Source organism: Herpailurus yagouaroundi, unplaced genomic scaffold (assembly GCF_014898765.1).
Source record: "Herpailurus yagouaroundi ecotype Mexico unplaced genomic scaffold, PumYag 246, whole genome shotgun sequence".
NCBI classification, from domain to species: Eukaryota; Metazoa; Chordata; class Mammalia; order Carnivora; family Felidae; genus Herpailurus; species Herpailurus yagouaroundi.
This window is the reverse complement of record NW_024412463.1, coordinates 1293757-1310552: the sequence shown is the minus strand read 5'-3', so window position 1 is coordinate 1310552 and position 16796 is coordinate 1293757. Positions and strand designations below refer to the sequence as shown.

General features: G+C 56.1%; 1 protein-coding gene across 3 annotated transcripts in view; it reads left to right on the top strand.

Annotated features, from left to right (window-relative positions):
* The first annotated feature begins 6 nt into the window (after positions 1–6).
* The window catches only part of PEDS1 (plasmanylethanolamine desaturase 1), a 20857-nt gene continuing 4067 nt past the window's right edge, over positions 7–16796 (top strand). The window contains exons 1-4 of one of the 3 annotated variants that reach the window (XM_040459760.1): positions 7–196; positions 7926–8045; positions 14581–14672; positions 15753–15897. In XM_040459760.1, coding sequence (XP_040315694.1) covers positions 73–196; positions 7926–8045; positions 14581–14672; positions 15753–15897 — 481 coding nt within the window. In that variant the 5' untranslated portion in view covers positions 7–72. Of the gene's footprint in view, positions 197–3571; positions 3639–5512; positions 5634–7925; positions 8046–14580; positions 14673–15752; positions 15898–16796 lie in introns of those variants that run through there. The other 2 variants (XM_040459762.1, XM_040459761.1) reach the window with 2 other exon arrangements.

The following is a 16796-nucleotide window of genomic DNA, read 5'->3' as shown; positions in this document are numbered from 1 at the left end:
CGCCGCGGTTCCGCGGCCCTGCCGCCGCCGCCGCCGCTAGCTGAGCGCACCGGGCGGGCCGGGCGAGTGGCCATGGCGGGCGCCGAGGACGGGCCCGATCAGCAGCCGGAGCTCGATGAGGACGAGGCGGCGTATTGCCGGCGCTGGGGCGCGCAGCACGCCGGGGCCCGCGAACTGGCCGCGCTCTACTCTCCAGGTAGGACCTCCGGGCCCCCCTCCGGGCCTGCAGTCACTAGCCCGGGCTACGGACAGCGATCCCGGGTTCCCTAGATGGGAACCCCAGCCTCAGGCCCCGATGCAGAACTCCAGCCTCTGCTTTTAAACTTGCAAATAGCGCCCCCAAGTCCGGGGACCCCACCCCAGCGCCCCTTCCAAGATCAAGCCCCAGCCCCAGCCACGGGGCTTTCTAGATAAACGTACAGTGCCTATATCAAGGAACTGCCACATCAGCTCCCCGGGCCGCATACAGAGCTCCCATCGCACCCCTCGATCCGGATCCTAGCCTCAGAGCACCCGAGGCTGCAAAGAGCGCCCCAAGACTTAGTAAGGACCCCCATCCCAGGACCCTGTCCAAGCCGGACGCAGCCCTTCAGCTGCATGCACTGCCCCCGGCCTCCTAAAAGTCACATCCCATTCCACGTTGCCTAGATCCGGAATGCACACACTAGGGCCCTAGTTGTGCCCCAGCCAGGGCCCTGGGCTGCAAACAGTGACCTCACCCCGGGGGGGGGGGGCGCGCCCCAAGATCTGGGCACATCAGCCTCTCTGCTCTAGAACCTCAGCGCATGGGGTCCAGGCTTCCTAGCATCCCCGACGCCGCCCTTCCCCCAAGCTCTGTTCTAGTTATAGCTTCAGTGGCCACAGACCACCCCGCTCCCCCCCTCCCCACCTCCCGCAGAGAGGGGCCTCGGCCTTCGCTGTATTCCAGAATCCCAGGTGGTGAGGGCATGGCAAATCTTCCAGTTTCAGCCCCTCCCCTGCGCAAGCCCCAAGTCCAGCCCTTGCTCCTTTTCCATTGCATATATTAGCCCCCTCCCTTTAGGACTTGGGGCTGGAGCCCTCCCTTTCCCCAAACCAGACCACAGTTTCCAGACCCTTGCCCCCCGACCCCGTTCAGCCCTCAGACCAAGGTCCCTGGCTCCTTCCTACTGTGCCTGCCACTTAAATGCTCCAGTGAGCACCAGCTCCCCCACCCTTCTCGGACTTCCAGAAGAGCCCGGGGAATCTCATTGCCTGGGCACTCTGTCCCCAGGGGTTAAGGAAGTGCCATCAACTCCAGAGTCAGGTGACTAGGAGCCGCAGGAGGCCCCTCCGCCTGAATGTCGCCATCACACCAAGCTTTGTTTGTCAAACATTCTGACATCTTTCCTTTCGCCAGGGGACAGCCACCACGCACAGCCCTTGCCTGGTGTGGGCATGGGTCCACTACCACCTTTGGCTTTCTACTCTGGCTGGCCTGGGTTTGCAGACCGTCTCTGCCATCACTGGCTGTGTGACCTTGGGCCGTTGGCTTTCTTGTTGAGTCCTAGGTCACAGAGGCCGCTCTAGACTTGCAGTTCCATGCTCTGGGAGTGATTTTTTGGGACCTGACTTGGGCACCTGGCCCATGATGCCGTGGTTTCCTTAGCCTGTTCCTAGAGCGCCTAGCCTATGGACTTGAAACCACCTGCACGTCCTGGGACAGACTGGACGTGGCATCCTGGCTGCTTCTTTAGCTGTGTGACCTGGACCAAGCCACTTTCTCTCTCTGAGCCTCAGTTTCCTCACCTCTAAAAAATGGATACAAAGTAAAATTTATCTGCCCCTTGGTGTTTGGGGGAAGACAAAATGAGATCATCCACCTGTTGTTTGTTTGTTTGTTTTTTTTAAGTTTATTTATTTATTTTGAGAGAGAGAGAACGGGTTGGGGAGAGGGAGAGAGAGAGAAGCCCAGGCAGGCTCTGCACTGTCAGCACAGAGCCCGACACAGGGCTCAAACTCAGGAACTGTGAGATCATGACCCGATGCTGAAGTCAGACGCTCAACCGACTGAGCCACCCAGGCTCCCTGAGATCAAACTTTGAGCAGCACCTGGCTTGCAGTGGGCACTCCCTATTGCTAACCCAGTAGTCTGGCCTTGGCCTTTCCTGTGAGTTTCGGAGTCAGCTGTCTCTCCTCTCTGGCCCTCAGACTCACCACGTGAGAATCGTGAGAATCAAGGGTAAGGATTTAAAGGCCTCCTCCTTTGGTGTCCAGCTCTCCCCACCTGAGTAAACCCTACCCACTTGCAACCAAATCATACCCCGGCATCCTGAGCTTCCCCAAGGGACTGCCGTTTGGGTGTGATTTCCCCAAATGCCCTTCACCCTCTGAAGAACAGCCCCGGAGGGATCTGAGATTGCAGGCAGCCTCCGGGTGCCCCAAACCTTCAGTCAAGGCCTTATCTCCTCCTGACCTGGAGCGGAGAGGAAGCCAGGCAGTGAGGAGAGAGGAGTGAGAGACTGATCAGACTGGTTTCTCCAAATTTCATAGGCCTCCACCTCCCTGTCCCTTTCCTGCTGGGCTTGGGGGAAGTACCTTGACCTCTCTGGACCTGACTTACAAAATGAGGCACCAGCCTCAACACATAGGGAGCATCTTTGTCCCAGTCCCTGTTCTAGGCCCCAGGGGCAAAGCAGTGAACGAGACCGGGAAAAAAAAAAGGTGGCATTTTACTAAACCCAGTAAATAAGGAAAATAGCCCACTTGCCCAGTGGTGGCAAACATTATGGAGCAAATATAGAGCAGAAAAGGGGCAAGTGAAATATTGGGGGCAATAACATTTCAGAGAGGGGGCAGTTAAGACTTCACTGAGTGAGTAATACTTGAACAGAGACCTGAAGATACTTGAGGAAGGATGGTCCAGATCAGGGACCCAGCAAGTGCAAAGGCCCTGAGGTGGGAGCACGCCTGGAGTGTTTGTGGGACTGCATGGTAGGAGTCCCATGGGCTGGAGCAAAATGAGCAAGGGGAGTGTAGGAGAAGCTTCTGGGTTCCAGGGCTGAATTCTTGAGATTCCTGGGGCCCGAATTGGATTGGTACTGTGACAGTCGGCAGCCATGAGAAGGCAGTTGACATAGCTGACATTCTTGAGCACTGGCTGTGCTGGACATTTTCTTCACATGCTCATTTCACACTTACTACAACCGTCTGGGGCACACCCTCAGTACTAACCCCATTTTTCAGGGGAGGAAACCGAGGACCCCATCACCTCCTCATCGCCCACCCCCCAAAGGTGTTCTTCCTAATGCTTGTCCTGCTTGGGATTAGGCTTGCATTTGCCCCTAGCAGAGGGCCAGGTCAGCAAGCCCGGGGACGGCTTATGTTTGATTTGCCTGAAGTGCTGTCACTTCAGGGATACCCTGTCCCACTTGAAGACATTTCTGGAGGCTTAGCAAAGAGTAGGGACTTGCCCGGAGCCCCATAGCCCGTTAGCAGCAGAACCAGAACACTGGTGGAAGAAGGGGGGTGTTCTAGGTTCCGTGTTCTTAATCTTCACTGTGGGAGTGAGCCAGCCCCGGGGTGGGTGTGCAGGAGGGGGACCAATGTTCCAGGTCAGTGGAACAGCATGCGTGCGGGGCCGCTGGCAGAGAGAGTGGGCCTAGTGTCCGCGGGGAGCTGTGAGTAGTCTAATCGAGGCGGCATTGGGTGGTGGGAGCAGCAGGGCCCAAGGAGGGAGGCAGCCTCAGCCGTACCCCGTGGGCCCCGAGGGTCTGGCCAGGGAGCTGAGGCCCGGGCCTGCGGATCCCAGGAGCCCCCTGCACTCCGGGTTTGGGTTTTACGGCAGCAGCCTGCCCTGTGCTGGGATTTGTGAAGGACCTGGTGGGCTCGCAGGCCTCGTGGGCAAGCCCGCAGGTAAGGCAGGTGCCAGCTGAAACCTGCCTATATGTGTGCCACTTCTCAGGTGCCCCGGGCTCCAGAGGTTGATCCTGAGGGGTCACTGGAGCCAGCTGTTCAAGCCACCCTGGCTAAGTACAGATGCCTGTGGCCCTGGGGGACACAAGGGTCTCTTAGCTTAGGGTCAGAGGAAAGATTCAGTTCCCCCACGTGGGCCTGACTGAAGCCAGAGACCTGGGGCCCTTTCCCTGGCCAGGCCTGGTCCCTGCCACCCTGGGCTGAGCTTTGTCTCTGTTTTCCTCTGTCTTGCTCTTTTTCTATTTCTTTGTCTCTCCCCTCTGGCCATGTTCTTTCTCTTTTTTTCTCTTTGTCTTCCCATAATCTCTCCGTGACTCTGTTTCTCTCTGTTTCTCATTTCTCTGTGTCTCTGATTCGTCTTCGGTCTCGTCTCTGTCTCTCTGTCCCTCTTCCTCTGCCTCTCTCTGGTCCCTCCCTGCCTTCTATCTCCTGTGCCCCCACCTCCCTGAGGCCAAGGGGCATCAGAAGTGCAGATTATTCAGGGCTTCTCTGACTGAAACTAGAAGAGTCGGGCCCGGTGCCAAGCCCGTAGCTGCCGTGGCCTGCCCCCAGGAAAGCAAAGATGGCCGAGGCCTGGCGCCTGGCCTTCCCTGCTCCTCCCAAGCCCTACAGCCACCACACATAGGCCCAATCTCCTCCCCAGGCCAACAAGCATTCACTGCCATAACTCAGCCCAGATCATGGACCCTGGCCAGGCCAGAGGCTGGCTCAGGAAAACAAGGCCCAGCTCTCTGCCAGAGGTGGCCCAAGCTCTTATGTCCTGAGCAGAGCCCTTCTCTCCCTGGGCCTCAGTCTGCCCATCTGTGAAGTGACACCACTTAGACCACCTGACCCTATAGGCCCTGCCAGGCTGACGGTCCATGCTGTGACTTTGGAAAAGTCGTTTCATCACTCAGGCCTAGTTTCTCCCCGTGAAAGACAGGGCAAGTGGTCCTCAGCCCACAGTGTGTGGGAAGGGCTGGCTGAGCTCATCCTGACATTGTACCTGGCACATAGTAGGTGCTCATTGAAGACTGCTTTTACGATAGATGTACTTCTTATGAATCAAAGTTGAAGCACTTGGTCTGCGAAGGATCCAGATCCCAGAAGCCAAAGATAGATGGGGTCTAGAAGGGAAAATACTCAGACTTCAGGGACGTTCTCGAAGGCGTGGGAAGAGAGCTGGGCTGTCTTTAGAACATCCAAGCTAACATGTCCCGTTGACAAGCTCAGGATCCAAACCCAGCTCCTCATTTTCACCCACTGAGCCTCAGTTTCCTCGTCTGGGAACTGAAATCACATAGTTCCTTCCTGGAAGGACTGAGACTTGAACGAGAGAGAGAGACTGTCTCAGGCTCAATGCAGGTGACTGCAGGAAGCCACCCAATGTGAGGCCACAGGGAGGGAGGGAGACTGGGCTGAACCAGGAACCCCTGCCCCATCTGACGGGAGCAGCTGCTGCTGCTCAGGCCTGTGGTGCCCAGAGCCTTGTGTTCTCAAGGGAAGCAGGAAATTAGGAGTTTTATATGATTTATTGTTTTAATGTAGCTAGTTTTTTTTTTTCTTAACTGAGAGCTGAGTATGCTGGAGGGAGCTGCTCCCTGCAACATCCCTGATGTGGGCCACACCCGACCACCCCAGCTGTGCTAGGCCTCAGTGCGTATCAGCCACCGTTAGTTATTTGATCACGTTGCTGCCCCTGCAGGCTGGGGGCCAGGCAGGTGGGTCCTTACCCCTTCCACATGCCCCTCCGGACTTCTGCTTCTGAGTCCCAGGCCCTGGCCGCAAACAGGAACCAGAAAGGGGAAGGGCCAGCTGGGCCAGATGACAGTGACCCCAGGTAGGGGCTGCTGGGGCAACAGGGTCATGGGGCCCACGGGGAACAGTCCCTGACGAAGAAGTGGAATGCGAGGGGTTCTGGGCCCACTTCTGCTGCTGTGTGACCACCACTGGGGTCCTGCCCTCTCTGGACTTGAGTGTCCTCATCTGTACAAGTGGGGGCCAAGAGGATGCAACCCTGGGCGTGTTCCTTCTCCCCTCCGACCCTCGGTCTTTTCACGGGGCAAGGGGAGGGCAGCTGTTCTGATTTTGGCCCAGGGCACAGGGTGCTGTGGTACATCCTGGGTAAGGCCCTTCTCTCTCTCTGAGGGACAATGGAATGCCTAACAGGAGCAATGGAGTACCTGATATTTCCTTCTAAGGTGCTTTGGTGACGAGCACCCAGAGACAAAGTCTGGCAGTTGTCCTCTAAGATGACGTATAGGAATTTGTTTATTTCACGGGCATTTATTGAGTGCCAACTGTGTGCCAGGGCCCTGGTGAGCAAGCCAGACATGGCCCTGGGCCTCCTGAATTCACACGCAGGTAGGGGAAGAGGGACGTCATTCGGGCAGTGACAGCCCCTCAGGATGGGCCCCATGTTGGAGGAGTCCGAGAGTCAGAGGAAGCATCATGGATAGCCTCCTGGAGGTGGAGGTTCCAGGTTGAGATCTGCAGGAGCATTGCCAGAGTCGCTCCAGGTGAGGAGAGCAGACACAGGAGGAAGCCTCTCTATGTGCCATGGCCCCCTTCAGTTGTTGACCACTCACAGGGGCCTGCCTGGCCATAGGATCCGAGTCTGTAACTGACTAGCTTTGCGGCCTCTGCTACTTCTCGGGGCCACTCTGACCCTCAGATCTCTCATCTGCAAAACGGCATCACCTCAGCAGGTACCTGGCATATAGCAACTGCTCGGTAGATGTTAAAACACTAATGATAAGAAAATTATTGTCGTTAAGGAGCTTCCATGCCCTTGGGACCAGCTGCCTGGGAAAATAATATCCCCAGGGGACCTGCAACACATTCTGTGTCACCCACGCGATGTTTTCGTTTCCTTTTATTCATTTATTTTTTACTTTAATTTACAATTACAAGAAAAGATTTTTGGTGGAGGAGCACATTCACGAATATTAAATTCCGAGAGGAACAAGTGGAAGCCAGTCTTGACTAGACAGTTTCTTTCTTTTCTTTGCACACACAAATGGCTGCTTTTTTGCGCTTACCAGTAGGCCCTGGACATCTTCCCTGTCCACATACAGACAGCCGCCCAGACTTATTTTCTGGCTGCAGAGATGCCGTGGACCAAGTTAATCTGGCTGATCCCTCCGGTGTTGGACTGTTCAGACACCTCAGACGGAGCTGCAGTGAGTGAATCAGCTTGTCTGAGCTCACATGCCTTTTAAAAACACGCGGCAGGAAGTTTAAAAAGAGTTCACACACCGCTTCTGATTCCTGGCTTCCCTTGGGTGTTAGAAGTTCAGGTGTCCTGGGCCCACACTCCCACCTGGCAGTGGTCAGGCCGTTAGCGACCACTCCCCATGCCCACACTTGACAGAGGATCCATGGGCAGCCAGTATCCCACGGCCCCCACCCAGCCCGCCTTACTGCTCCGCGTCCCCTGCCTGGTGGCTGGAGGGCTTGGGAGCACCTCCTCTTTCCTGTGTCGTGCTCCCAGACCCCCTGCTCCTGGCAGGAGCCCTGCACGTGGTAACCAAGGCCCATTTCTCCTAAATTCCTGACTCATTGGAGCCTTGCTGGATGGCAGTCGGGCAGGATCTGATCCTCTGGGATTAAAGACTCCACTTCCGAATGATTACCTATAAAAGGGGATAGGTGATGCCGTGATGTCAGTTTGAAAAAGCTCATTAAAGCTCCCTCTGGGGCCTCCGGGGAGAGCCCACCAGGGCCCGGAGACAAGTTCTGGTCCTGTCTGCCAAAGAATCGGCCCTTCAAGGCAGGCTTCACGGGCCTGTACCTTGGGCAGACTCTCCCCCTACTCTGGCCTTCAGTGACATCGTCTGTGAAATGGGTGGGCGTTCTTCGTGGCAGTCCCTAAGTTCAGCCTGTGGTTAGCACCATAGACTCCCTGAGCTCTGAAGAGCTCCTACAGGGTTCAGCTCTGCCTGGCTTTGGTCCTCGACCCCTCGGCCTCCCCCACCCGCCCCACACTCACCTCTGGCCTCCTCTCCCTGCAGGCAAGCGCTTCCAGGAGTGGTGCTGTGTGATCTTGTGCTTTAGCCTCATTGCCCACAACTTGGTCCACCTTCTGCTGCTGGCCCGTTGGGAGCACACGCCCCTCGTCATGCTGGGTGTCAGTGAGTACCGATTGCCCCGCCGCCGGCCTCAGTTTCCCCAGGAGTCAGGGACCCACTCTGATGGCAGCTCGCATACATGTGTAATCATGTGTGGCTGTGTGTGCTTGGGTGTGCACGTGCACTGTTGGACACACTCGTACCTCAGGGCCTTTGCACATGCTGTTCCTCTGCCTGGAACTCTCTTCCTTCAGACACCTACCTGGTTCACTTCCTCATCCAGGTCTCACAGGTCACCTCCTCGGGGAGGCTCTCCCTGATTATCCCTCAAAAGTCACAGCCCTGCCATACACCGTCACCTCAGCATACTGTGTTGTCCAGTACATTTGTTTGTTTAGTATCTGTCTCCCTTCACTCAAATCTCGCTCCCTGAAAGTAGCGATTCTTGTGTGCTCACTGTTGGGTCCCCAGCCCCAAGTGCGAGGCCTGGCACATGGTAGGTACTTGATAAATATTTATGGCATCAGGAGATGAATGAATGGGCAGGCTGTAACTTATAGCACATGCTGAGTGTTTCCCATTGGTCAGTCCTCCCCCATCCACAGCCTGGGAGGTGGATGCTACACTTGTTGTCATTTTCCAGATGAGCAAACTGAGGCTCAGAGAAGGGCCCGTCCAGCATCACACCTCAAGCCAGAAGCACAATAGAGCTCTCCATTCACCGTCTCCACTCCCAGGTCCTGAGGTGACTCCCTTCCTTCCTGCCTGCGCACCGGCCTCCCCTCTGCCCTTGAACTCAGGCGCTCATCCCTTCCCCTGCTCCGGGCTCCCAGGCTGAGGGGGGCGGCTGTGCCCTTGGTCTGTCCGCCCAGCCCTCCCTGCGTGTTCAGCTCCCACAATCTCATTAAAAGCACTCTGGCCGCCTAAGCCAATAGTGCTCAGGCTGGCTAATTGGGCCATCTGGGTCTGCGTTGGGGTGGGCCAGCTGGGGGAGAGGGAGTTAACCCCTCCGGTGCTGGGGAGCCTGGGCCCCGCCTCAGGAGCCACACCCGCCCCCCCCCTTACCCAGGGGTGAGAGGGACCGTGCACCTGCAGCCTCTCTGCCTCAGAGCCCTACATTCAGGGGCAGGAATGTGGCCGGCGTGAGCCCTGATGCCCCCTCTGGGGGTGGCTGCATGCAGGCTCTGGGTTCAAGTCCCAGCTCTACGGCCTTGTGGCTGTGTTGCCTTGGGGCTAGGGTTGTTGCATCTCCGAGCCTTGTTTCCACACCTGTAAGTCGAGGCTGCTTGTGGCACCTGCCTCCTCGGGCTGTTGTGAGGGCCTCACACAGGTGTGTAGCTGCTGAGGGGCCAGCGACTGAGCAGAGGTGGGAAGGAGACCCCACCCGACATAACCACTCGCGACGGCTCAGACCACCGTGGTCTCTTTAGCAATGGATTCTTTCCCAAGTGTCCACTATGCACCAAGCTGCACGTGGAGTACTTTCAACTCTTGGTGTCGAGCCAGTGCGGAGGTTGGGACCGCCGTCCCCTGAGAGGCCGGGCCACTTGCCGGCTGGCCCAGCAGAGTCCGGCATCACACATCCAGACGTGCCCAGCTCTAGAGCCACAGACTCCCCCAGCAGGGCCCGTAGGGCCTCCGGTTAGCACTGGGAGGACAGTGTGTCTGAGCCCACGTCTGTGTTGTGTGAGGCAGGAGGATGGGTGTCCCAGGCCGTCGCCCCCTTCCTTCCCTGGTTGGGATCAGAGCCTCCAGGCCCTGGCTCGGGAGTGCTCTGGCCGTCCGGTCACCGAATGGGACACCAGCTCCCCCATCCCACGCCTTGGCCTCTGAGCTGATGAGAATAGACCATCTCCTGATAGTGGTGTTTGCACAGTCCCTAATTGATTTAAGTAGCCACCCTGATTTGTGTGTTAACATGCAAGAGGCGAGGCACCGTGCCAGTCTGCGGAGCCTGCCTCTAGCCCAGCACTATCTCTCCAGAAGCCTGGTGCCCCTGGCAGGCCCTGGAAACCAGGGAAGGCGGAAACATGAAAAGGTGCCCAGTTGATAAACACAGACAGATGATGCAATGCTGGGAAGCAAAACCGAGATAAGAGAATAGCCAGGGAAGAGTTGAGAGGTCAGGGAAGGCCTTTCTGGAAAAATGACATCCGCACGCAGACCTGAAGGAGGTGAGGGAGGAGGCCAGGCAGATATCTTGGGGAGGGGCGGCAGGGAACAGCAGGTACAAAGGCCCAGAGGCTGGGATGCGCCCAGGGAACAGGCGGGAGGCCAGCGTGGCTGGGGAAAATTGATCAAAGGAAAGGTAGTTGCTGGCTGCTGAGAGAGACAGGGTGCAGATTGCGCAGTGCCTTGGTCTGGACTTGGGGTTTAATTCTACAGGCCGTGCGGAGCCGCCGGGGAGTGTCCTGTAGGGAGCTGACATCAGCTGGGGCTGCAGGCGGGATGGATGGGGGCGGGGATGCTTGCCCACACCCGGTGAGGGCAGCGGCGGTGGTGCAAGATCCTCAAGTTCTCAGTAAGCTGTGCGAGGCGAGCGGCCAGAGCATCCTGTCACGCTGGCCGTGAGTGGTGACCCACGGGCTTTGATGGAAGGGATGGGCTTCCATTGGCAGAGGCCCGAAGAGGCGGCTTGAGACGAGATGCTCGAGCCGCCTGCCTGAGAGCCAGGGCAAGGTGCCGAGCAGGAAGTTGGAAATCCGAGTCTGGAGTCCAGGAAGGCGGCTACAGATAGAAATCTGGGAGACCTCGCAGTAGAAGAGGTGTGTGAAGCCCAGAGGCCGGCAGAGAGCCCCCAGTGCTTCCATGCCAGGGGGGAGGAGGAAGAGCCAGCCGGGGCGGCCAGAGGGGCTGCAGAGGCCGGGAGGGGAGAGTGTCTCCAGAAGACTTGAGGCTCAACTGAGAGCAGCCGCTGAGCAGAGCCAGCAGGACGGGGCAGCGAGGGGACCACCGGATCTGGCCACATGGAGGTCGTTAGTGACCTTGACAGGGACAGCGTTGTCGTGAATGAAAGAGCGAACAAACGAACGGCCCTGGGAGCCTTGAGCTGTTAGCGGCACCCGGGGAAAATGGAGGAAAAGTGTGGGCGCCCACGAGTTGGCCCTTGAGGAGCTGAGTAAGAGTTTTCTGGCAGACAGAGCGGGGAGGGTGTTCCGGGCAAGGGAGCCCGGGGAGTGCAAAGACTGGTGATGAGGTCGGAGGGCCCACGGCCTCAGGTCAGGTGAGGAGTTTGTGCTGAACGATGGTAGAGGCGGGATTTCAGCAGCCCACCCTCGCGGTCCACCCTCGCGGTCTCCACACCAGGCCTTGAGGTGGGCAGCAGCTAAGAAGTCACAGCTGGGTAACCTGTGGCGAGGTGAAGGCCCCAAGGGACCCAAGGACTATCCCAAGGTCACCTGGTGAGTCAGGGTAGCCTGGGGTGACTCATCACCTGTCCTGTACCCTGTGGTACCATGGGGTGCTAACCAGGCCAAAGCTGCCCTCACGATGAGCCAGCTCTAGCCACTGCCCCCTGCGCCAGGACACAGAAGCTCTGTGTGCTTGCCTCTCCTGTCTCCACTAAAGCCCCCTGAGGCAGCAGGCCTGGAGGCCCAGAGTCACTGCTCTAGAAACCCCCACTCACAGAGGCCTGGGGGTCACAGAGCCCAAGGAGCAAGTTGTTTCTTCTCGCCAAGAAATCGTTCCTGACATCTGTCCAAAGCACACATCCCTCCCTGCTCTGCAGCCTGAAAAGGCCAGGTCATTTGACAGATGATAAGACTGAGGCCTGGAGAGGGTGGTAACACCTAAACTACTAACTATAGCTACATTTGGGAGCGCTTACCATGTCCCAGGGACTCACTTGACACGTATTAGCCCAGCTTATTAATCGATTGTACTTAAGTAAAGTTAAGTGCTATTATTAATGTTCCCATTTCCCAGACCTGGACGTGAACACAGCATCATTGTGAATGGCCCTCACAGTAGTCCCTGGCCGCCGGTCAGCAGCCCTGACTGCCCTTACCCTCTGAGTCTCATTCCTCCTCTGGACTCTCCTCTGGAGAGTCGGGATGTGTTGGGGCCCATAACTATGGACGTGATATAAGATGATGCAGTTTTTCAGAAATAGACTTTATTTACTAGAACAAAAAAGAGTATAGAGAGTTCCCGTAGGCTCCATGCACCCAGTTCCCCCTGTTGTTAACATCTTATATTTTACATTAGTGTCATACATTTGTTACAATCAACATACCAATATGGATACATTATTACAAATTAAAGACCATGGTTTATTCAGATTTCCTTAGTTTCTACCTAATGTCCTTCTCCTGTGCCAGGGTCCTTTCGAGGGTACCACTCACATTAGTTATCAGGTTCCTTTAGGCTCCCTGTGGCTATGACAGTGTCTCAGACTTTCCTTGTTTTGGGGGACCTTGACAGTTTTGAGGAGCCCTGATATTTCTTTTAAAAAAATTTTTTTTAATGTTTATTTTTGAGAGAGAGACAGAAAGACAGAGTGCGAGCAGGGGAGGGGCAGAGAGAGAGGGACACAGAATCCGAAGCAGGCTCCGGGCTCCGAGCTGTCAGCACAGAGCCCGACGCGGGGCTCGAACTCACGAACCGCAAGATCATGACCTGAGCCGAAGTCGGATGCTCAGCCGACGGAGCCCCCCAGGCGCCCCGAGCCCTGATGTTTCACAGGATGCCTCGCTACAGAAATTTGTCTCATGCTTTTCTTAGACCACGTTGTATGTTTCTGGGAGGAGGAGCTGAGAGGCAAAGCACCATTTCCATCACATAGCCAGGGCATGTACTTGACCTTGACCACCTGGCCCGCGGAGTGTCAGGTTTCCCCACTCTGAAGTTACTCTCCTCCCGCTTCCCCACCGTATCTTCCCTGGAAGAAAGTCCCTGGGCACAGCCCGTATTTAAGGTATGAAGAGTTATATGTTCCAATAATGCATGTCTAACACCTTTGACATAGTGCCTGGCGTAAAGGATGCACCCCATAAATGTTAACCACTGTCACAAACATTGTTTTTCTAATATTGTTTTTATTATTATCATTCTTTTCATCTGTAAGGATTAAATGCTTAGGATGATTAAGGAGATAAGATGTGTAACCGGCTTAGAACTGGCCTTGGTACAGTTTAGGGATTAAAAGAGATAAAACATTTAAGGGGCTGGCACAGGGCCTGGTACCTATAAGTGCTCAGTAAATGTTGAGTAAAAATAAATAAATAAATAGCTGGCATTTTTTGGGTATGAATGTCCACAGCAGCTTGACTCCTAACAGCTTTATACTGATTAACTCAGGGAATATTTACTGAACCCCTAATAAGTGCCAGGGACTGGGAAGGAGACGGGAAATAGGAAACGCTGGAAGATGGGGGTGGTTATAATGTCAAACACTCAACGGATGTTTGAACAAAGACCTGGAGGGAGTGAAGGAGGGAATTGTGCTATACCCTGGGAAAGAATGTTCCAGGCGGAGGGAACAGTAAATGCAGAGAGAGACCCAGAGGCGTGTGAGGGTATGCAAGGGAAAGGGCGTCAGTAAGCCAGTAGGGTTGAGATGCAGCGAGCAGGGAGAGTGATGGGGGCAGCACTGGGATGTTACCTCGCCCAAGCAGCCAGCCACTCTGCCTCAGTTTCCCTGTGTGCAGGAGTGGTTGTGCATCCTGCTGTGTTAGATTGGGACCTCAAGGCAGGTTAAGACCCCAGCTCTGCCACTTGCCCTCTCTGTGACCTTGGTCCAGTTAAACTTCTGTTCTCCAGGACTCTGTTTCCACCCCTGCAAAGGGGGAATAAGGAGGGTACCAGCTTCAGCCGGATTGTGAGAATCCACTGAGATCAAACACGTAAAGCGCTTGTCTGGCACTGAAGGTGCTCAATAAATGGCAGCCACTGTTTTTTGTAATCGTCATTCCCATCTATCTAAAGGAAACTGGGGCACAGAGAGGTTGAGTATCATGCCCAACGTCACACAGCTAGTGAGAGACAGCTGGGATTTCCTGATCTAACAGCTCTTAACCCCTGTTATACCGAACCTTCAAGCAAGTGGATGGTGTTGGGGTCTTTGCAGGAGTCCAGTTCTGAACACATTGAGAACAAGGAAAAGGCCGCCAGAGGCCAAATTACCACATTTATTGTGATACAAGCTAGGTTGGGGAGGAAGGCATGGCTACTGCCTGCACCTGAGGGGATTCTGACGACAGACCCCAAAAGCACATTTCCATCTATTCACTGGCAGCACTGGAGCAGAGTGGGCCTCCCTCTGTGGAGTGATTGGGGGTCAGAGAGAAGGGCCCAGTCAGCTCCTGATAGGGAAAAGTCGAGCTGATCTGTGCCTGCCCCCTTGACTCCCTCCAGACTCCCCAAACAAATGAGTCCCCACGTATCCCTGGGCAGAGCAAGTAAAGGGACAGGAGTGCTCTACCTGAGACTCCATTCACAGGGAGGAGAACATCCCAAGTAGAGAAGAGATACCACCCCCCGTAACGAGTGAGTGAGCAAGCAAGCAAGTGAATGCATGCGGGACTCCCTGATTTGGGGCAAAGGGTGGGCAGGCCTGTCGCCTGCCTGGTCCCCTACCTCACCCACCTCTTGTCCACAGTTGCAGGCGCTCTCATTGCTGACTTCTTGTCTGGCTTGGTGCACTGGGGAGCTGACACTTGGGGCTCCGTGGAGCTGCCCATCGTGGGGAAGGTGAGTACCTTGACCCAGCCCGCCTCCTGCAGAAGCAGGTTGGGCTATCTGATGCGGGGTGAGCCCCCTTCCTCTCCGAGCTTCCCGTTTCCCTGTTTGAAAGGCAGAAGCCATCATTCCAGCCTGACCCCCTGCGTCTCCTCGAGGACCAGGACAGACTAGAAATCCTGGGATTTCTGGAATTTTCTGGAAGCAAAAGCATCAAGCATGGGATAGAGAGCTTTGAACCCCTTGAATTTGGGGACCACGGCTCATTCTCCTTTGCCAGCCCTGTTGCACCTCACCATTCGTTCTAGTTGAACTTTTACCTTGTGCCACACTGTTTGGGTACAAACAGCCTTAACCAAACGAAGGTACTGGTCCGTGTACCCGAAAATTTCAAGAGGAGAGCCAAGTGAAAGCGTGGCTGGGTCCAGTAGGACAGACAGACCATGCTCTCATGACTCCGTCTCTCACCTTCCAGCTCGGCCCCCTCAGTGGAAAGAGAACTCTCCTTTCCCACGGTTGCAGCCAAAGTCCCATAGCACGCTCCCATTGGCCCAGCTCAGGTCACGTGCCCATCCCTGTCACTGTGGCGGGCAAGCCGGGATGCTCTGATTGGCCAGGCCAGGGTCACGTGCTCACCTTTAGGTTCTGCCCCATCGGAACAGTATGTACGGACAGAAGAGGAAGAGGGGGAGGCTGTTACCAGAAAGAGGGGCTTGGACACTGGGAAGAAATAGAGGGGTCTGCCTGCCACTGTGAGGGGTGTCCTCAACTGTATTCGAGTGGGGAAGAAGGGTGGAGGTGGTCTCCAACTCCCCTCACACCCCTGCTGGGGAGACTGAGGCCCAGAGTGGGGCGGTACCGTGCCGCGGTCCCCACCTAGTCATTTTGACTGCCTTCTGCTAGAGCAGCTTAGAGCAGGACCCTGAAGGTTGGGGGGGGCTCTGCAGCAGTATGATGGCGGAGCGTTCTGGCATCCTGAAGGCAAGGAGGTAAGCCCGAGTCCAGTATGCGCAGCAAGTGGTGGAGAGAGGCCGGCCACCACAGGCTGACTGGTCGGACGTACCCCTTCTCCCACCCTCACCTCCACCCCAGGCTTTTATCCGACCCTTCCGCGAGCATCACATCGACCCCACAGCCATCACGCGACACGACTTCATCGAGACCAATGGGGACAACTGCCTGGTGACACTGCTGCCTCTGCTGAACATGGCCTACAAGTTCCGCACCCAGAGCCCAGGTGAGTGTGCCTGCCAGCTGCCAGGGGGCTGTGGGGACACGGTCCCCTCACTACCTTAAAAAACTTTTAGTTATCATCCTGTAAAATTGGCACATTTGACATAAAAATCTGTGCTTCCAGCTTCTCTTGAACAATCCAGTCCGGCCATCCTGGGCCCTTGTTCCCCTCTGGCTTCACTGGGAGGGAGCTGAGCTGCGGCCGCCCCCTTTACACAGTCCCCACTCCTCCCTGCTGTCCTACACCTGGACCAGCTTGCTCACCTGCATTACCTGCCTGGCCCTCAGGGCTTCTGGCTTGGCTGCCCTGGCTGAGTAGGGCCAACACGGGCAGTGAATCAGGAAGTTCTGAGTTCTGATCTTTGCCCTATTCTAAGGAGGGAACCTGTCCCAAAGCAAGTCATTTCACCTGTCAGAGCCTCAGTTACATCATCTGCCAGGTGGGCAGAAGGCGGGGGAGGGGAGGTTGAATACTCCCGCCAGGCCGCGTCTTGTCCTAACAACTTGATACGTCGCTGGTCCTTGGAGCAGCCCCTTGGTGGGTAGAGGTGTGGGTGTCTGTGGTGTGGTGCCATGGTGGCTGCCCAGATCCTCCCCACGTGTGCACCCATCCCCCAGTTGCCACGAGCAGCGGCTGCTGACGGCTCCCAGCTGTCCCTTTTGGGAACCGCCGGGGCGGGTCCTACGTCTCCCCTTGGGATAAGCCTAAAGCCAAACGTAAAGGGACAGGAAAAGCCAACAGAAGACCAGCCCTCTCACTTCTGGGTGGGACCAACTCTGTGGAGCCATTAACCCTCCAGAGCTGCCCCCAGGATCAGGCTGAGACAAGACTCCCCCAAACCCATCATTGTTTAGCTCACCCCCTGCTTTCCCCACTCCCTCAGATGATTTTCCGAACAGAAG